General features: G+C 42.6%; 1 protein-coding gene across 1 annotated transcript in view; it reads right to left on the reverse strand.

The window, feature by feature from the left end:
* Positions 1–10,588: 10,588 nt before the first annotated feature.
* The window catches only part of rpa1 (replication protein A1), a 26,793-nt gene continuing 14,848 nt past the window's right edge, over positions 10,589–22,533 (reverse strand). The window contains exon 17 of the mRNA XM_068745279.1: positions 10,589–12,142. Within this exon, the coding sequence (XP_068601380.1) occupies positions 12,038–12,142 (105 nt within the window). The 3' untranslated portion in view covers positions 10,589–12,037. The remainder of the gene's footprint in view (positions 12,143–22,533) is intronic.

The following is a 22,533-nucleotide window of genomic DNA, read 5'->3' on the forward strand; positions in this document are numbered from 1 at the left end:
GGCGCTGTGGCTCAACACAATGATAGCCGCCGCAGTCTGTCTGCACCCCTCAGTCAACGCAGTGAAGATAGTGAACAAAAATGGAAACTACCTCTGCTTCTTGACATCATTCCTCTAATGTGTCCTCCATAGCCCCATTACAGTCTATTAAATTCAAGCTTGTCAGATCAAAAAGGCTCACAGTGCTTCGACTTCTCGCACACACACACACACACACACACACACACACACACACTCATCACAACCCCCCACGAGGAGCCTTTCATTTTCGGTGAGGAGAAGAAAGCTGACACTTTAAGAAAAGTGTCAGCTCTGCACATGAACACTGTCCGGTGTGCTCAAAGTACAAAATGCTATGTGAAAGCTTTTGATATGCTTTTAACATGATCTGGAACTCTGGAACTTTATTTTGCAGCTCACTCAGATGCACAAATATTCACAAGTGTGAAGAATGAAGAAAACATATTCCACGTTTTCATGGTTTTTATTGGGAGGTACAGCAACAGAAAAAACATCCTGTGCTGTGTATTTAATTGGCCTGAAGATATAGTGATGACGTGAAAAACAATCATCATCTAGAGATGAACCAATTAATCAACTAGAATAAAATGCCAAAGCTGGGAACATTTATAATAAACATGCTGTGTAAAATGACTGATCATTGACTGTGAATAATTTATTTTATGTCAACAGATTTGATGCTGTTGATGATTTTATATATATTTGTGTAGTACTGTACATCGCTCCTATGCTGCAAAACAAAGCCTCCCCCCGCCACACACACACACACACACCCCACCTGCCAATAAACACGACCCGGTGCCCCTGACTGATCAGAGTCTCTCTGCGTGAATTCCATCATAACCTTTTTAATGAAACAATGGCCACCTTATCTGGCGCAGGCGTTTTACAGAGCTTTTAATTAGTTACGTTGACCATGTGAAAGCATCAACCAAAATGGATGTGCTGTACTGTGGTGCTGTTTCGAGGAAGATGTCATGAAGCGTTTTAAAATAGGCCTATGCATTATTTAAACAGTGCTGATCTGTGTTTATAAAGAGGGTGTCTCTCTTTCAATTTGTTTTTCTCATCCTGGCCAATCAGCTATTGCCTGGAAGTCAGGATGGCCGGTGCTCATGCTGCTTAACCTAATCAATTCATTTCCACTAAGTCCGCCCCAAAAAGCCATTTGAAGTTATGATATTAGCTAACTCAATTAACAGCAATAAATGGAACTCTCACTGGCGTGTCATTCAGACGGTATGCTCTGCCCGTCGACCCTTGTTGTCTGCTGCTTCCTTGCATACAGCATTATGTCAGTGCACACGCTGTCAATTGAGAATCTTCCCTCAACAAGTAGATTTTTATTAACTTGAACGCCCCCATCTTGCTTTTTATTTTCCTTGGAAAATGTGATTGGAAACAATTGAATCACACCTACACATGCTGACATTTATTGTTACGAACGCATTAAAATGGTAAATACAGAGCATATTTGCCTTTCGCGCGCCGAGCACTGCAGCCTTCCAGCTGGAGGTTCAGAATCTCCTTTCATTTGTTTCCTGTATCCCAGCTGGCAGACGGTTGAAAAAGGCAGAAGATAAATAAAATTATGTCATTAAACAATTTTGATATTTGCAAAAAGGCTGTTTATCATATTCACCGCTTGCTGCTGTATTCCAGCGATAAACCATGTGGATTTTGGCCAGTGTGATGTATGAGCTAATGGAGGCTGTGAGTAGGCCTGTGTCTCTGGAATAATTGCTTTTTTTTTCCTGCATATGCATGAAGCTTCTGGACAGAAAAAAATGAGCTAATTTAACACACCGTTTCAAAAGATCTAGTCTGCACACAGCATCTGGTGGTTTTTGAGGAGAACCGGATTTAAAGACTTGGATTATCGAGCTGTAAAAGCAACATCCACGTTGTTTTAAGAAATAGCAGTATTTTCTCATTCTCACAATTACATTTTTAATAATATTGCAGGAACTACAGGATCGGGCATCCTGGATGCCCATGAATTACTTTCAAAGTAGCGTCCACTCAACAACGCAACACTAGAAGACAGGCTAGAATACAATTAAAATTAAAAAAAATTGGATGCGTTTCATGCACAGCATCAGAGTGATTAGAAGAATTTGTTGCTCTCTGATATAATCAGCTCTGCTTGACAGAACCTACAAACAAAACTAGTCACGCAACATTGTCAAATCCACAGCGCTCTGTCTCAGCGGCATCCTAGAGGATTGATGCCACTAAGGTTCAGACAGGATGACGGACATGTCAATATTTATAAGGCCATTCTCAAAGGCCTGATGGACTCACATTCATCCTGAAACAAACAACACTGGTCCAAAAGACAACTGTGACAGCTCTTTGCCACTGAAAGCTGAAACCACTGCGCTGGTGGAAACTGTGATTTGTCAGATTTTGTAGCGGCTTCTCTGAAAGGAGGCATTTGGGACTTTTTGACTTCCATTTATTCATTTGATTTACAGTCAGTTTACAGTTATTTACCGTTTATTCAAGCCAACTGTGCAATGTCGTGAAATTCAGCCTTGAAAAAAATATTTCCTCTTGTCGGTTTTGACACTACGATGAGGATGTTAACTAGAGGTCGTCCTTCATACCGCGGCCGTACTCGGACTTTATTGTATTGTATGTATTGTGTGTATTGTTTAATATTAGTCTTGACATTTGCATAAATATAATGTGAATAAAACATTCAAAGACCTCTCTAAAAGAGTTTTCACCATGTTCAACTGGTCATTTTAACAAATCGCATCCAGTTGTCATCGAGCAGTGAAGGTTGTAGTGACTTTATTTTGGAAAGCTGACAACCACGTCTGCCCCTATGAAATAAAGTGTGTGATTGGGATCCTGGTTTACTGGGTTTATCGCCAGACAGTGTGAACTGTTTTGTATTTCAACTGTTCCCTCCGAAACAGAATATGACACAAAGGAAGGCAAGTGTGTTGCATCTCTAAATCATCCTTGAGGCCAGACGATGCACTGTTGGAAATGAAACACGGTTTTTCCATTTACAAATAAAAACGTTGAATTCATGCATTATAAAACCTGCAGCTCCGTCTAATGCGCTCAGGGGCGTCGTTTAAGACCCGGAGCTTTGGGTGGTAAATGCTATTCATTTTATGAGAGCTTGTCTTGCCGATGTGTAAATTACATTCGTGAGACATTTTGATGATTTTACGACTGTTGAATGATTCGATAAACATATCACAGAAATATATTTCCATAAGTATATGGAAAACACAGCATAACTCACATGGACAAAGGTTTTCTGCTGTGATCCTGACAGTGCTTTTTATATATAACAATGGACAGGAATGTATTATTAATACAATTAATAATTTGTTTGTGCTATTAATAGTGTGGCTAGGCCAATACAACCAATCCAGCATATACAATACCAATACCCAAGAACAAACCAATATGGAGTCGTGTCCTCACTCATAAATGTTCTCCCTCTGTGATGCCCCCTGGCAACAAACCAACATTTTCTGTCCTCACACCGCTCATTTAGATATTTTGGAATAAAACACATGAGACATCACACGAGAAGTCTGTAACCAATGAAATATGGGGGTGAAGAGTGTTTGAAGTGGTGTTTGGAAGTGGTACAGTCCTTTCAGGAAGCAAAGCCGGACTGGACACAGTCTGAGATAAAAAATAAAAAATACTTTCTAACATGTTTAAATGTAAATAAACATGGACGTGTATTAAGTGAATAGCCATATTTAATTGAGTAACAATATATTTTTTTTCTATTTATCTACTACTAGTAAATGTGTGTTTTTTTTCTTTGTTGCATCAAACCAGATGAGTCTCGTCAGGCCAGATCTGGCGAGACTCATCTGGTCTGAGCCAATATCACAGTTTCTCCCTGTAAAATGATTAGCCTAAAAATTAAATATGGTTATTCACTTATTTATGAAGTTTTTTTATTGTGTGTCTTCACTAATGAAATGTTAGTAGAATTTTCTCCTGTGTCTGCCCATGGTGATGTAATCATTTCTCCTTGGCAGGAAAGTGAAAAACCATCCAGGCTTTCTGTTGTTCTTGTCTTGCTGATTGAAACAGCATGACTAATCCATTTGTTGTGTTAGATTAAGATGGTATAACTCATTCACAGAATTCTCTTTGCAGTTTTTTGTTGTTGTTGCTACAAGCATAATTAAGAAGACTGGCTGTGCACCTTTTTGAACAAAAACAGTTGCTTGTTTATTTCCATGGCTTATAGCGCGAGCATTGCTAACTTGTCTGACCCTAAGCCAAGGTCATGAAGGTCACTAAAGAATGGAAAATAAATCATATCTATGTACAGTACGAGCAACAGAGGAGTGTGCAGGAAAAATTAGACATCCAGAAGATAATGTTAATAAGTTGATATTCAAAAACAACAAAGTGAGAAAACTCAGAACACATAAGATGATAGAACATGAAGCTGCAGTGGGTCAGAATGGAGAAACACATCTGGAGAAAAGATTGGAAACCAGAACTGTGGGAACCTCTTCTATTTAAAACTGGCTCTTCAACGCCCTGATAAATAAATGATTTGCACACAACACGTCCGTCCACGGACGATTATTATGACACTCTTCAACTTCAAAGACAAAGTGCACGCATTGAACGCAGCCAGACTCAAAGGACTATACCGGGTTATGGTGTCAGTAAAGATTACCTTCATGTGGACATCTCTCCCGCGCACAAAGGTCGCAGCCACACTGAAAAAAAGTCTGTTGAATTGACAGGATTTTATTCTGTCTAACAGTTGCTCAAAATAGTTCTAAATTCTACTGAGTGCTTATTTATGTGTTTATGTTGAATGTGCTCATTAGTTATTTTAAACTTGGCAAGACAGAATGAAGAAATTATTTCCTGAACCAGTGGTGTCACACTTATACACAGTATATATATATATATATATATATATATTCCATGTGAGTAAATGGAATCAGATGCTTCTGTTTTACTCCTGAAAACAAAGCATGGATTGCAGGACGGCTCCTGGTGATTCCAGATCCCGCTCTCCCTTCTACGTGACTAAAAACACAAAACCTGTTGGGGACATGGAGGATGTGTGGCATAAACCTCAGATATCAGAAATGACTGAAATGAAAGAGGAGGTTTAACTGCTGACCGAAACATCTGTCTGTCCGCTTTGAAGCCTGCATGCCAGGCCTGATGTCACGCTGTCCCACCAGCTGACTTCCTTCCTGCTGTAAAGCTTCCTGTACAGCTCCTGGTCAAAGACTCATCCTCAGGTTCAGATTCTCCTTGTGATCATCCACTCCCCTGTGATGCTTCCTGTGTGGTGCGGTGGTGGGACAAACATCGAGGGATTAAATTCACGCCCGCGGCCACGTCACCATCGGGCCTTCTGACACCAGCCGACGGACACAGGGGTCACTGATTGGCCGAATCAGGACTTCAATTAGGCAAAAACAATGGCCGCTAGTTCAGGCAACTACTGGCTCCACCCACACAACAGCGTTATCTCTCCCACTACAGACATGCACACATTGCCTGGAGCTACTCACAAAGACACACACAGATGGCAGTGGACGTCCTTGTTAATTATAGCTCTTCAGAATAATGCTGCACATTATGCTAATTTTCATTAATGATTGTCATAAAGCATCCCTCTGCTTCTCCTTCCACCCCTCCCCATTTTCAGAATGTTTATTAGTCAACATGAGTCTCAGTGGCTTCTGAGTAAGGAAGAGAAATCATATCTGACTTAAAGCGAGGACGATGGCGGGGGGGGGGGCAGAAAGCCGAGTCGGCGGGTCTGCGTGGTCTCGTTTTCACCGGCGATGGTGCCACAGTCAGTTAGAGAAGAGAAGACGGACACGCAAACTACTTTGCGTGTTGTCACTTTGAAAAGAGCGGAAGAACTTGAGCCACAGCATGTGACGCTGAAATAACCGGTCCAAGCATGCAGTAAAGGAATTACTATGGATATTAGAGCGATGCTAGGATTTAACAGTATCAAAGAGATTTTCCACTCGGCTGTAATTTCCTAGCGTTACTCAGTACACCTGTAACTATCAGCATTTCACTTCGGTAACTGCAAACATATACATCCTCTCGGTAAAAAAAAACAATGGAGGAAATACTTTAAATGAGCTGAGGCATATGTGACAGACACGAGATCTTGTTCCATTCCACTACAGCGTTATATTCTTCAGCTGCTTCTCACATACCTGATTACAAGATTTCGCCAGATTTAGTTTTGACTTTAAGTGCCCAGTGGGAAGAAGTCAGAGCCTCATCCCCAGTATAAAGTGTGTAAAGCTGCCTGTGCAGGCGCTGTCAGCTCCAGAGAGAGTCGCTCTCTGTGACTTTATCTTTTTTTATCTTCTCCAAAAATAGGGGACGTTTCCACCGACGGCAGGAAAACAAGCCAATTCAAACTCAAAAGTTTTTTTTGTAAGTGCGCTACTGTGCAGCACAGCCTGAGGCCTACTTGACATGGAGATATAATCTGTATCCCAGGGATACACAGACGAGCAACAAGTTTTATTTACCCCCAACAAGAATGTGGGAGAAATTTAGGCCAACATGTTTCAATGCATGAGTTCAGCTTGAATTCCCATTGCACTGAGGAGATATAGTGAAGGTTTTCACTGAGGGAACATGAGATTACAATGTGGAAGAAACAAAGGGAAATGCTGGAAGCCGATCTTCACACTGAGGGAATAGGAATATTAAGGAAACTGGTGGAGTGCCCAGACAAGGATGCCGGCCGGGAGTGAGTGTGCCTGAGCTAATACACAAACGCCTTTCTGCAGGTACCGTGCACGAGAACGCAAACCGATCAGGCCCCACACTCAAGCCCAGCAGGAACGCCACCAGCATTTATAACCAATTAAAGGCCTTCCGCATAAATGTGAAGATGACACCGATGAACAAGAGAAGGAGGGTCAAGGCACTCAACTAAACCTCCTGTCTTAACCCTTCACTACACGATGATTGGAAATGCCCCTATGTGGAAAAGGAGAGTAACAGCGGGATGATGGAGGAAGGGAAGAGAGAGGCTGGATGGAATGAAAAACCAAAGCATGTACATTATTGGTATCATAACAAGCGGCTGCTTATGATGCTCTCTCAGTTCCTTCAGGGAAAAGGGGGTGGAAGAGGGGAAAGAAACAGACACACAGATCTGGTATTTTCAGTGAGGTGATGGGGTCTGACAGTCTCACGCCTTTCCCGCTCTAATCACTGCTTATTCTGACACCTCTAGGAACTCGGAGATGATTCCGCTCCTCAATATTCACTGATGAGCAGCGCTTACGGAAAGCGTTGGGTCATCCAATTAAAGCCAGCCGAGACAAGGTCATCCACACCTGTACATACGGAATGAAGACCAGCAAATCTCAAAGCGTGAGGTGCCGGGGCCCTTTGTGAGGCTTACAAAAGAGAAGCGTGAAACTTCAAGGTTATTTTGATTTTGATAATTTTAGTGGCGTGTTGAAACCTTTGATGTTTCTTTTTCTCTCTCTCTCGTCAGTATAATGAGTATCTGGGAGAAATAAAAAGTCTACCAGCACTTTTCAAAATTCCCCCGTGGTGCTAAATCTATTCCTTAAGAAATATCAGTGAGGGAAGACACCCCGAGTTGTGGCCAGCACGCTGTATTAAAGGTCGGCGTAAGGCATTTGGGAATTATGAGTCTCTATCTTGTGATTACAAGATAACATCTTGTAATTATGCAAACAAAGACCCCCCCCCCCCCATTACATATTCACGGTCGGGCAATCATGACAGAAATGTCTTGCAACCAAAAGAAAAGATGCTGTAAGTGAGAGATCCAGATTCCAATTGTCCTCCGCTCTGCTCCTGGGGGGATCTGGAATTTTGAGCAGGTACTGGCGTTCATGAATTTCAAATCCATGATTTTTTATCCATGAAGCGTCACAACAACATGAGGTCCCTGCACACTGTTGACATACATTAGTACCGAGGAAGAAACGGGAATATATCCCAATGCATTGCGTCAAGAAGGGAATCAAACCGATTGAACGTGATTGTGCTGAATTTCCCACCGTGCTATCCTGTAGCAAAGGCAACCCTCTCCCGGTGATCTAATGTCTTAATTGCATCATAGTACATAGTTCATGTACTGTAATGTGCTCCAGTATGATTTAGACAGAAAATGTAGTGAAGACAGACATAAGTCGGCATTGCTGGCGATCGAGAATCCGTGTTTAATAAGTTTCATTCTGTTGTAAAGTCAGTTTGAGGTGAGTGAAATATAATCGCAGTCTACTCTATAGTATATGTGCATTTTAAAGGCGGCACTATCTTGTGATTTGACGTATTAAATTAGTATCTTGAGGGTTTTTTTATGTTAAAAATGATCCAGAATACTTTCATCAGGCAACAGTATAGCAAATGAATAAACACATTTTGTCATTCTCAAAAACAGAAAAAGGAATCCCCATAAAGGTTTTGTTCCTGGACAGACTACCGTTCTGCTGAAACGGTTTGCCTTGTTCTTTGTCTGAGCAACATCTGATGTAAAATAGAAAGCCAAATGATCGCTCTTGCTCCCTGTCAAGGTAAAAGATCACTAATATTCAGTTACTAATTAAATGTGTAAAAAAATAAAAGTTTGAAAGAGGAAATATTAAGCCACAGTGTGAAGTAAGAAACTGGTTTACAATCAAACTACCGTATGCAGCACTTAGCTGGGGAGTGTCCAGCCGATCAACCAAACCAGCCTCGTCCACCCAAAGGAAAATTGGGTTGTGCCATCTTTAAACCCACAAAAGTGAAAATGAAAAAAAAACTGAATGTGAACCAAAGTCGTGTTTTTCAGGACTTCTGAGCCCGACGAGAGAAAACTACAGCCAAAACCCAGCATATGGCTTTATAATCTAGTGCTTAAACTTTAATCCCTACAAACCATTCCCAGTGGAAACAGGATGCATCTGCATGTTCTATCCGCTCTGCTTTTCACAAGCATTGCATCCTTACTTATTCTGATCGTGACAACCTGCTCTCACCTGAGTCTCAGACCGTCGGTGTGATTTCCTGAACACAGAGCTCCCGTGAGACACACTTAACCCAGCTCAGCTCTCAGAGGCCAGACAGAACGAAAGGAGAAAACAAACCTCGGCCAACATCCATATGGTCCCTGGTCTACACTCGGATGCACCCGCCTCTACTCATACACAAACATGCCACAGGCCTACGCAAACTGCTTACTCCCATTTATTACAGCAGCACCGCAGGGGGGCTCATCCTACCCATTTGTCTCCATGATGCCAAGGCTGTGGGATTTCCCTGTGTTTAGTCTCAATGGAAGCAAAGGAGGAGCCCGGTCAGTAAGGTGAAAGCAGAATGGGCAAGCCCACGGCAATAAAGGCTACTTTATGCTAAACCACTCAACGTGATCAGAACATCTGCATTTGTTAGGTGTGTAAACCATTATTTTTATAGCCAATCTGCACATTGAACCATGTTTGGAAAAATAAACTGAACATGGGTGGAGCTTAGACTGATATATAGTAAAATACATCATCCATCTTCTACCGCTTATCCGGGGCTGGTCAAGGAGGCAACAGTCTGCGCAGGGGTTTCCCCGACTTCCCCCTCCAGCTCTTCCAGGGATATCCCGAGGCGTTCCCGGGTAGCTGAGAGAGTCAATATGGATTGGGTGGCAAAATACATTAGGTAAATGTAATTCTTGTGAGACAAATGGAGCCTAACAGTTTATTGCATGTCTATAATAAATAAAGCCTATACCGGTACTCTATATCTCTAACCCTTTGGAGGCTAATATTGTACTAATTGTTATTTTCATGGCAAATAATAGACTTGCTTTGTGTTCAGAAACAACGTAGTAGACTTCTAATTTAAGATTCTCCTCCAGGAATCTGAGCTTCAATACTTTACAAGATGAAGCTAATCTCAGAATGCTTACACGAATCTGTGTAGAGGATGAAAAAGCAGTCGCGAGCTTTCCTGCGTTTTACCACAGTGGATGCAGTTCAGGATTTTAACTTCATCACAGGCTAAGATATTGATACTAAAGCTCATTAAAAACACATTAGCCTTACCAGTTGCCCATTCCTGCTGGGTTAAATAATGACAGTCTAATGTTGAAGAATAATACATCCTCATGGTGTGAATAAGCGCCGTTTGTCTTAATATTTTACATAATAGTCTACTGGTAATGGGTTTCAAATTAAACCAGTAGTTTTGAATTTTAAAGCACCGGTTGATCCCAGAGAGAGGAAGACAAACATGGCTAAAAGTATTGGTACACTTGGTGCTCAGAGGATTGCAATACAAATATTAGGTTTTCAGACAGAAAACGTAAACCCGTAAATGCATCATTGAAAAGCTGAACTTGTTATTGTCAAACAGAAAAACTGTGCCATCATCACTTTTGGGAGACACAAAACTCCGTGACCCCAGCGGTTTCACAGATCTTAAACATTTTTAAACTTTCGCCACATTGGGCGACACTTCCTTTTAGCCGAGGCTCATGTACGAGTAATAAAATACGCAAGTGGATAGTATTCCAGAGTAACATGCAACCGTCAGATCAGCCAGTCCATTTATTAATTACAAATGCATTACAATCTATTTTTGCCCATCTAGGACTGTAATCACATGAATTTTAATCGAGTCTCTTCATCCGAGCCGAGGCTTAATGGGGTTTCCTCTTCAAATATCATCCAGCGGGGCGGCAGACGTAACGTGGGCGCAAAATAATTCCCTAGTCCTGAACACGATGTGAAGCTGCTCGACTGGCTCTGGCAGAACATCTTATTTTCTCAGCGATTTAAGGCGTCAGTCCTGAACAGCTACCGGTTGGGGTTTCTGCTAATGTCATCTTGAGTTTGAGGAAGCATCACTGACGACCTTCAACACCAGCAACAACTGACCACTGGTGTTCTAAGAGCTCCATTTCAACCTTTAGAACGACCGGGGAGGCAGATTAACAGTTAAATTAACAGCATCCGCAGTGCGATGATGGAAAGCGAGATTACAGGCATGACTGGCAAAATGAAATCAGAGCCTAATCTGGTTTACCTCGCCATTTACAAACTGCTGTTATTCATCGCAGCACACGACAGGCAACAAATGAAGCGCTCAGCAGGAATGAGCCATCACAAGAAAAAAACGGGCAGGTACAGAGTCGCTGCTGTTTTGCTTTAATACAGCATGAAATAAAGACTGCAGAGCAATCGGTTACACATCTGAGCCAAACCTGAGGAGATGGGGGGAGTAAGGTGAGAAAACCCTTGAATAAACCCCACTACGCACAGCAGTGCTGAAAATGAATACTAGTTTACATGGTTTTATTTTTGCATTGGTAGAACTAGTTGCTGTGGGATAATCGTCAGATCAATAGATGAATACATCACATGTGAAAACATCACTACAAATACCTTTATTCTTGGGCTTATTTATCACAAAGAAAAACTATGCACAAAACAGTTGGAGTGCTAAATATGTAGACGGAATCGGCTTCTAAGAATAACCGCAGCACATTTCCAATCAGGTCTGCAGCATGAATGTGAGTATGCGCTTATATTTGCAAGTCCTTGGAAGAAAGAAAACAAGCAAACGGTCCTTATCAGGAACGTGCAGGTCTGGCCCGACCACTGCGAGTACACATCAGACAGTAAAAGAGTGCTTAGTGCTGCACCGGTCTTCTGCTTAAAGCAGTCAAAAGCCTCCGGACAGACAAGCGGCGATTTGTTTTGCGGCTTACTAACCCACTCTCTGCACCGCGTCTCCAAATTACAAAGAGAAATTAAATTAATTATTCTGTGTTAACACTTCCCTTTAAATAAAGGAAGTTTCCACATGCTGATCAACAAAAACTATTTCACAAAAAAAACGTAACAATGACAAGTACTGTGACGACTCGACCAAATAAGTACACACAAAGAATACAGCACTTGCTTTGTGAGCAAAACTTTGTAAAGACACAAATGCGTCTAAATGTATGACAAACAGGAAAACCAAAAAACATTCCTGAAATTCTGGCCTCCTACTGAACATGCAGCTTCCTAATATTTATGATCAACCTCTTGCTGTATTCAACGTGGTCAACGGGCTTCACCTCCATCACTGTGGCCTTGATCCTGGATTCATCCTGTAAGAAAAGCCAGAACAACTCAATGAGATTAAAAAAAGAGAGCCCGGTCGGTTGCATTCAGTCAGATAGTTCCCCGTCTCCTTCCTGTGTTAACAAGAGAGGTTTTAAGGCATCCTAGTTATACTAGAATAATTGTGAAATGCTCTCAGTTCAGTTGTAGCACTAGATCAAAATCCCAGCTTTTGTATCCAATGATGACTGTCAAACCCCACGTCCATGCTGCCGACGGAGACAAAGCACAATGGACGCGAGTCAGAGCTGAAACGCTGCCAAACAAAGCGACTGCCCGTTCTGCCCATTAGGCCAGTGGTCCAACCACCGGGCCGCGGACCGGTAGGCATTTGTTACCACAAACAGCTGCAATGAACAAGTGAGAGTCTGTCCTGTAACACAGAGCTCCATGTGACACAAAAAAAAAAAGTTATTCAGGCAGTTACAAGCGGACGTCAAACAAACTGTTAACGGAAACTTAGCAATATAACAATAAAGACATAAAACTGACAGAAACTGAAATCTGAACATGACATCATAGCCGTGTTTTTGTGAACTGGTTGCAGCAGATGTTCTGACAGTAGTTCAGATCTCACCAGGTTTTTTCGTGCATTTTGTAAATGAACCAAAATTATTTAGAACTGAAATGAGAAAATTTGTGTTCCAAGGATATAGATGCACAGAGACAGAAAATACTCGATTTGTGCTGACGTGGCAGAACAATTCAGAGGCACACCTTCAGGGTTTCCTACCAAGCGTGTGCGACATTCACAGAATTCTGTGAAGTAGGTAAACGAGGTCGACCATTTACAGACGGACGGACAGACGGACCAGGATACGCTGTCACCCGGTTGAAAGTAATCGCAAACCAACAATTTGCTTTCTGATCCACTTTTTTGTTTGAAACTGGGCCTGTAGTGATCAAAGCAGGGCTGCAATCACAGGCTTTGAATGAATCCCCCCCCCCCCCCCCATCAGTGTCATCTTTTGAGAGACTTCACTCAGCTGCATTGTTGAGAGGCAGCATGCAGGGACAATGAGACGTTCATAACTAAACCCACACGAGTGTTGAGATACAGAATGACTGACTGGTTCTAGCGTGAAGAGTTCAGAAAATTACCATCAAAAAATGGACATTTCAATAATGCACCTCGCCCACACACACACCCGTTTTGATGAATACCCTATGATGAATCAGAGTGTTTGATTTAATACCATCAAGTAAACGATAAAGTGGTTTTTGGGTCTCGATCAAAAGGATATTCGTCTTTAAAAAGCATTTATGCTATCATTTATGGATGAATGAGGCTCATCTTGTTCATTGTCAAACTATAAAAACAATATTTTATTTACAAACTTACAAAACAATTCATTCTTCCACTGTCTTCCATACATCATAGCGACAGATACAGGAATGAAGGACGCCACCAATAGTCATCATTATTAAATAATCAGAATTAACCATAAATAACACCTTAGAGCTGTTAATGCTTCTTTTGTCTACACAGAACAAAACATTTTGTCTTAAATGACAGTTACTAATACTGTATATGTTCACACAAGTCAACCGTTCCCTCGTTGGGCATCACCAGGGTGAGATTTAAATGTCTTTAATGGCACATTGGACTCTTTGATCCTCCTCGCGTGACTGTCGAAGATCCACAAAGGTTGACCTGATCCATCCCATATAAAGCTCTGCATTGTGCGCAGGACAACAATGTGAGCGCACGGCACAATGGATGGCTTGTAACGGCGAGAAGCAGAAGATAAACTGGGAGAGGAGTTGCAGGTGTCTCTGCTGAACCAACATGGGGTGCGGAGGACGATGCATGCTCCAAGCGGTGCCATCGGCAGTTTGGACGCCTTGATGAATGTGACGGCCACAGTGGCCTCTTCTGTGTGTCGAAGGCGGATACCGCCTCTGGCCCAGTGCCAGACTTCCTGCTCGGAGTCCCAGCCCAATCAATTCTTTTATGTGCTTCCCTCACAACAAACCTCTATCTGTGGCGCCTACAGGAAACTAATCTGTGTGTGCATCCTTCTCAAAGACACTGAAATGAACATTCTTGGACAAACAATCCAGAGTTGCTTTTTTAGAGATGTTTTCATCCGTCAAAACGAAAGCAGAGTAGCGTTGTTACGGAATGAGAAAACTATCAGAGCCCATTTACGTGCCGTGCATTTTCATCTTGCAAAGGTGGTGGGTGCAGCGCTGGATCAGGCTGGACCATCGTTTTCCTCTCAACAAAAAACCATGTATGACTTCCATATTTCAGGAGCCCGTGTATTGTTACGGCTTTACTTACATTATATGTTTCCAGCTTTACTCTGCTCCGGAAGACGTACGTTTTGAAGTTGGCTTGTTGGAAGACCTCATCAAAAGCAGCTTCGTTCTGAAAGTGAAAAACGTTTTACTGGCTCAAAAGCATAGCTATTTAAGTAAATGTTTCTCCATAGCTTCAAGTGACAAATACAAATCTGCATTGAAAATTACTCATTTGACTTGACAAGTAATTCCACATTTAAAAGAAGGAAGCACAGCGGGTGACTTAAACACAGATTTCTCTGCGCGGGAGTGCATGTGTGGGTGTGCATGGTTGGCGGTGACAAATTGTGAGGTTTAGCAGACGCCATTTCCTGGGGCCAGCATTATATTCAGAAAGGGAGGTCTCACCGAGTCCTTAAGCTGCCCCATATAAGCCGCGTTCTGGCCCAGGATGGCCTCTGCACTCTCCTGGAAGCAAGTCACCCACTGGTTGTCCCCGTAATCTGCAACGTTGGCCTGCGGATGATATACACATCAAAAAAACAAGGGTAAATAAGAAAACACAAGTAGATACTAATGTACTGTTGTTTACATGCTAGACACATTTTGTGAGCATGTGGCTTATGGCATTTTAATTCAACTCCCCTTTTTACTCTTAAGATTTCATTCTCTAATTAGCCATCATCCCGTTAGCCATCCTGGCAAACCAAACAGCGTCACAACACATTTGTGATGAATCCAGCAGAAGCAAATTCACAGCTTAAAGTACAGTTTAAAAACAACAACATGCTGACTGGTAAGTGCTGCAAAACAAAGGTTTAACATGTCTGGCTGAAAACGCTCCGTTTCTCAGTCCTCGCGTTCTGAATGTAGATTCGTTTTGTGATGTTTGTCAATGAGCTGCGGTGCTCATTTCCTCCCTGCATTTCTTTTGTAACAATACTATCGTATATACTTTAACATTGTGTATAAATAAATAAATAGCGTTTAAGTACCTTTTGTCCATTTAGACGTTCTGACATGTGATCCATGTTCCGAGGTCACAAACCAAATTGTATTTTAATAACCTAACCCAGACATTTTGCTGCAACACCAGACATAAAAATATATTTTTTATATTAAACCTAACTTGAAAATTAATCAGTTAAATAAACCTAACACAACTCAACAAATGACAAAATAGTGTCACATACAGGATAAACGTTTTCAATAAAGCTATCTGCTCTCCTAAAATCTTTGCGTCCTCCCATAGAATGCCCTCCCTGGCAGAAAACCCTGAAGACTCAGCTCCCCTCCTCATCACCTTCTATGTCACGAGTCAACTCGAGTCTGGACTCTTCTCTAAATTTGTATTCAACACAATGTATAGAAATGAATCTCATTTTAAACGCAGTCACAAAGTCAGGAGAACTTCCGTGAAGGGAATTAAGGACTAGGGGAAGCGTTCAGGAATCACACTGTGTGTCTGCAGGTGTTGAGGAGAAACCAGGAATGCCACTTACAGAGAGGATTAGGCGGTACTTGAAGCTGGGGAACTCTTTGTCACACTTCTCGCAGCGGAACATGCCATTCTGCTGGTCCACCACTTTTTTGTTGCACTCCTGGCTCGGGCAGGCCTGGTAAAGGCAGTTCTCCTTGCGCAGGTAGACGATGGTAGCCATGCAGGTGTAGTAGTCCGCCTAAATGGGAAGAGAAAGTAACTCATTAACAGGTCCTCACTCACAACCTTTGTTCATGTTAAACATGTCGACGGCTTGGTAGCAGAAATAAAAACCGTATGGCATTAATATGAGGATTTAAAGCATGTGGCTCTGCATGCCAAAAATCTGATGATAAATAAATTACAGGATCCTCACGGCTGCAGCGCAAACGCAAACAGGCGAGGGAGCTGCAGCTTTTGTGTGGAATCTTCAGACCGCAGCCGCATATAAACAGCCTCCGGGAAACATTCCTAGTCAGAGCAGAAACCACCCGAGCAAGTGACGGGAATTTCACATTGAATGGAAATATACACACAAAAAAACAACAATGAATGTGTTGTAATGAGATCAGGGTTTCTGCCAGTGGACTCCAAACCCAACCGCCCCAAGCATCTGCCATTTTGGGAAAATCTTAAATGCAAGTTAACGTGGCCCGGCAAACAGCTCAGAATTAATGAGGTTACCTGGCAACAGGTTAGGAACATGACTGGGTATATAAAGAGCATCCAGAGGGGCTGAGTCTTACTTAAGAAAAGATGTTGAGGGCTTCGCCGATGTGACCAGAAATAGTGGAATGTAGTAAAAATAGGGTTTCCCCATAAGATAGACCAGTCGGTCTTCTCTGACGCCCAACTGGTTGCCTGGCTCGAACAGCCGACCGCTCGGTCCAAAGCCTCTGCACACTTTCATCAAGACAAAAAGGAGCCGATTGAGGGTCTGAGCCCCGAAACCGCCGGCTTGAAGCCAAACTACCCCAAAAAAAGCATCAAGCAGTGAGTGTCAGATAAATGCAGGAACATGAACTGAGAGCCACAGAGATCTGACATCAGGGTTTCGCCTCCTGAATACATCTTTGGAAGGCTCGATCACACTAACAGACGTCAGCTGGTCGTTATTATTCACGTTCATTGACAACCATCTTTTTTTTTTTTTAAACTTACTTGCAGAATGCTGATGTTTCTAAAGGATGAAGGAAATGGATCCCCTCCTAAATAGAATGACAATCACTTTTCCAGTCTCCTCTCTGACCATTGCTCCTGCATGTGAAGGTCATTCCACCCAAATTAATTTCCAAAAACGGGACAATTGATGTTTCGTACCTCTGCGTCTGCATAGAAAGCTCTGAATAATGTGATAAATGATAGAAACAAAATGAGAAAAAAAATTCCAGTTCAGACATTACCCCCCCCACCCCCTAAAAAACCCCAGACATCAGCTTTTCCAAGAGGTCCAATTAATCGCCTCCTCAATTAGTGTGCAAGTGAGCAGACAGCCAAAATGGGACGAGGACAGGAGAACTTGTTTCTCACCTCAAGCCCCAAATAAATTCAGTGCCAAGCAAACAAGAGGAGGGCGGCCGCTTCATGTCAAAGGAAGACACGGGACGTGTTACGTGGACATTTGAGATCGTGACACAAAGAGTCTGTGACAGGGACAATTAATTGTGACACACTTTTGTTAGGGGGTTGTTGAGAGGCCTGACCCTCATGCCCCCATCGCTATGATGTCTCAGAGGGGTTGACGACAGCCGGAGCCCAAGCCCCGTATGAGTCTCATCACATGGCACAATGATAAGGACCAAGAGTCTCCGTTGCCCTGGGTCAACAATCTGCTCCCACAGCGGGGGGGTGAAGCCTGAAGAAGCGACAGGACCGGCAACAGTCGCAGCGACGCTTCAAGCAGTCGACGCCCACAGACAGAAGGACGTATATTGATGTGTGTTTTTAACTGATTTTTAAATCTGTAAATGGGGATTTCAATGTTAAAATGTAAGGTTTTTTTCCTGACCTCATTCTGGATACGATCCAGATGACATTCGGTGGCGAGATGGAGGACCCCACCCTACATGACTGTCAAATTCTATAAACATCGGCCAATAAACAACTGCGATATTGAGGAACACATTTTGAAGCTCCATTGATTGCAATGTTAACAAAAATTTCAAAGTGATCCATAATCCAGGATCTGTTGGGGAACATCACCAGAATTTAATCATCTGTTCCTGGTAACATTCCGAACCTGAAATTTTCATCAAGATCCATCCAGAGCTTTTTGAGTAACAGACAGACAAACCAACGGCAGTGATTAGGAGGTAATAATTATTCATTCATTGTTTAATTTGAAGTTACATTACCCAGCCCTATATATAATCACATTATCCATTTTATAACCAACTATCCATCCATACACTGATCCTCATTTGACATGTATAAATATCTATGCAAGAAAAAGAAAGAACCGAATCCTACTCCTCTTCACTTACCGGAGGGTCAGTTAACCCATTCCAGAGAATCTTTGTATTCTTGATCACTGATACCATAAAGGAGACTTTCACCGTGAACACGTGGAGATTAATGATCAGGAGCCTTTATGGTATCCACATTTCAGCTCATAACAGGTGAAGCAGTGATAGGTGTGTTAGAATAAATATTTATCCCCTCTACGAAAACCTTGAGCCTAAAATGATAAGATTTACACCACAGAGGGATTTCTCAGTGCTGCATGCACAAATGCAATTAGACTTTAAGCGTTTGTACATTTGGGATTCAACACCAGTCTTTCCGTTTGTACATTATGTAAATGATGTATACCACACGCGTACCTTCTCTCCGTGGCCCAGGTGCTCATTCTTAACATCAGACAGAGTCTTCCAGTTGGTGTTTCCTCCCCCGCTGGTACTTTTGATGTCTGTCAGAAGCTGCCCTTCCATGGCATGACCGTCCCTGTCAAACCTGTGTGAAGCAACACACCAGTCACTGCTCAGTTCTGCTGCCCCCCCCCCCGTCACATCTCTGCACCCAAAAGCAACTGCCCCGTGGTAGTTTGACCCGCATAATTTGACTGCTTGACAATGAAAGCGTACCTTGAGAATTTGACAAAGCTTTCACATTTAAGCTCAAATGTGGAATTAGTTGCAAACCTGCAGCAGCATCATCAATTTTGACTGCCTAGACGCAATATGATGCTCCCCACATGGCCGTCAAAAGACAGTAGGCAGGCTCTCTGGCAGCTGGCTTCAAACACATTGTTCCAGGCTGGGCATCAACTTCTGTTTGCTGAAGTAAAGATGGTTCAGATGAGGGCCGTTCAAAATCAATCCACCCGCAGAGGGACCGAGGAGTTGGTCCAGGCTATTACAGGGATATCAGATACCCATTTTCACCCCCACGGTCCAAGTAATTCCAGGAGACCAATACGATGAAGTGCGGCAAAGGCAGTGACGAATGAGAATAATGGGTTGAGGTGAAATACAAATTGGGGCTAGAAAAATGATGGTTTTAAATGGTCAGAAAAATCAATATAGCTTATAATCTCTTGGCCACGGGGCAGAGTGTTCACACAATGGGGAGGTCAGGTTGTAAAGCACGCCTCGTTCCCGGAGGCACAACTAATTGAAAATATCCCCATTAACAGTTCAGGCTGTGGCCAGGGAAGCACACAGGCTGCCAAATTCCCACTCCTCCTGACAAATGTGAGAAACTCTTCATGGTGGCACCAGATTCCTCATTAGTGATCCTGTACTGCTTTGCTTTAATTGTGTCGGCACCAAGCTGGACGCTGACTGAAAGATATTCAGACCTATCGAGTGAATTTACTGGCAGGGCTCAACGACGCTCATTAACAGAAGTCCTACAGGAGTTATGATTAATGGTCAACGCACAAATATCTTTTTCTGATCGTCATATATTTCACCAAAAATTCCCTATCTGAAGGGAGCATGTTTGCAGCAACCTGGGCAAGAACCACGGTTCCCCCCCCACAGCGTTCCTTGTTGTGTATCCCACTTTGAAATAAAATTAAGTTATTAATTAAGTTATTAATAGTCTGCAGGACTGCAGGCTACGGAAGCTTAATTGTTACATGTCTCGACATCCGATTTGACAGCTACCCCAAAAGCTGTGTAAAATGCTCAACAAGACGCCACCTTGACGGGATCCAGTTGCCTAGTCGCCGTTTTAATCATTGCAAAAGGAAGGAGCACGGGAATCTGAACTGGCATGGTGGTAGACAGCGATCCAGATGAAAGAGACAAAAGAATCTGGCAGGAAATGTGCAACAGCCATCTGAATTCAGGCAGATCCAAGAGCACAGAGCAGTTCAACTTCACCGAAACAAAAAACCATCTACAAGAATACCAAGGCGACCGGAGGCTGGCCACGCATGTCACCACACACGGAGATACTAGACTGGAAAATAAGGGTTTAATCCCGCAGAGCAAAACAGGCCCCGTTTGTGGGGTTAAACAAATGAAAGGCTTTGGGTGAGATCAATGGGCTCTCATATTGACATCTGCTTCTATGTCAGAGGGGGGGGGGGGGGGGGCAGCCTGTTTAAAAAGGATCCATAAGGTCCGATCAATTAGGGTGCCACAGAGGTGAAGGGAGGCCGAGCATCAATTCGTCTTTGGTCAATATGACCACTGCGTCATCTATCAATCGTGTACCCACCTGCTTCACGACAGAGCTTAATAATAAGCCTGAACAACACAAAGACCTGATGACCTTTATTCAAGAACAAAGCTCTAATCAAGGTCACCAGTAAAACACAGAAGTCAGATTACAGAGGACAAAAAGGCTGACCCTCCAACTCTCCGAATGTAACAAAGCACATTACGTATCGTTAACGCCTCTGATGGAAAGAGGCTCATAACCAGATAATCCTGAATTCAAGTGGACCCCCCCCCCCCACACACACACGAGAAATGAATGAAAATTGCTGCAATCAAAGTAATCACACGGAAATTAGTCTGGATTTCATTTAATCTGGAGATGATTAGAGGAGTAAAAAATGCATTTCCACAGATCTGAGTATGGTTCCCACTTATGTGTAACGGCTCCCCCACATTGTGCTAATGGTGGAAGACTAATCGTGATGAGAATCTGAGCACGCTCTCCTGAAACTTTGGAAATAGAAACTTGCAAATTAGATATTTTCAGTTCTTCAATGTTCATTCAAATATCTGCACCCCAGACAGAGGTTAGCTTCTAGCTTGAGGCCGTGGCAAAATAAATTGGCATTAAGATAAGAACATGGTAATAACAAAGTTTTTGGGTGTCAAAACTAAACCATATTTTAGAAACACCCAGACGTATTTACCCCCCACAAAGTATTGGATTTGCACAGCAAGTACACTATTTTGCAATCACAATCCAACATCCTGTGGCTCACTCACCAGGCTCTGAGCTGATGTGCCTCAGGGATGTCGGGGTTGATCATCAGGGTGCTGCTGAAGGATGCGGAGAGAGATCGGCCTCCGAAGTCTGAGAGCTTAGCCGCTTTAATGGCCACAATGGGCTGACCGGCGCCATCAAACTGCTCAGCCTATGACACAAGGGAGGGATGGAGAGGAAATGATTGAAACACTGCCGTTATACGTTTGGATTTAATGCATTCTTTGTTTTCATTCACTGTATTTAGCTTAAAAGTTCACTTTATGTTAATAATCTGACAAAGAACAAAACAATTAAACAGAAGGGAGGCAAAATTAGAAGACCCAGAGATGAAAGGCCAACGCTTGATTTAATGCTATTATTCATTATAACCTATGCAGCACATTTTGGGTACTTCTGCGAGTCCCTACAGAAATAAATCTACTTCAGGAGGACAGTTACCGCGTCACACGGCGACTGGGAATTCAATGAAACCATTAAAAACACAAATGTCTTTGATTCTCAACTCGAACCAGACGAGAAACTCTTCTAATTCAAACACTCTCCAACTGAAAATAATTATATTTGTGTAAGCTTTTTATATATATATATATATACATACTCGTGTCATAGTGAATGTGTGATGCAACTTTAGCTTCACAGCACTGTACACCTAGGAAATTGTCATCTACCTACAAATAAATAAAAACCTTAAAGGTGAAGTTTCCTGCACTGAAAAGCAGTTTATCGCAGGCAATGATCAACCTCTGAAAAGTCAACTGTTCTGCAAAGAAAGCTTCCCCATTGCAATATGTATATTCTGGTATTGACTTCTGCCACCGATGTAAAACGCTCCAGACACGAAACCCCCAGCCCACTCTATTATTCATCTGATGAACTATACTCACATCCTCTCCCCACAGTGTGACAGTCACCAGCTTTCCACTCATGTCGATCAGATTGAGTGTCCGTTTGGAAACTTCACGGTTGTTCTTTGTGGTGAGGCGGGTCACTTCGTCCACACTCTTACAAACTCCAATCACATCTGCAAAGAATGAATGTGAAATAGTCAGGACCTCCGGTGCACTTCAATGCTAGAAAATGGTACATTTTCAAAAATAATAAATTCTAAAAATCCTCTAAATCCAAACCTTTCATGTACAAACAGCCGTGTACATAAATAATGAAATGCGTTTGGCTTTAATGGCTACAGGTCACCATGTTCAAAGAATCAATTTAAAACCAGGCGTAAGGTCACTGGTCCGTGTGAACTCGCATCCA

Source organism: Brachionichthys hirsutus, chromosome 11 (assembly GCF_040956055.1).
Source record: "Brachionichthys hirsutus isolate HB-005 chromosome 11, CSIRO-AGI_Bhir_v1, whole genome shotgun sequence".
NCBI lineage: Eukaryota > Metazoa > Chordata > Actinopteri > Lophiiformes > Brachionichthyidae > Brachionichthys > Brachionichthys hirsutus.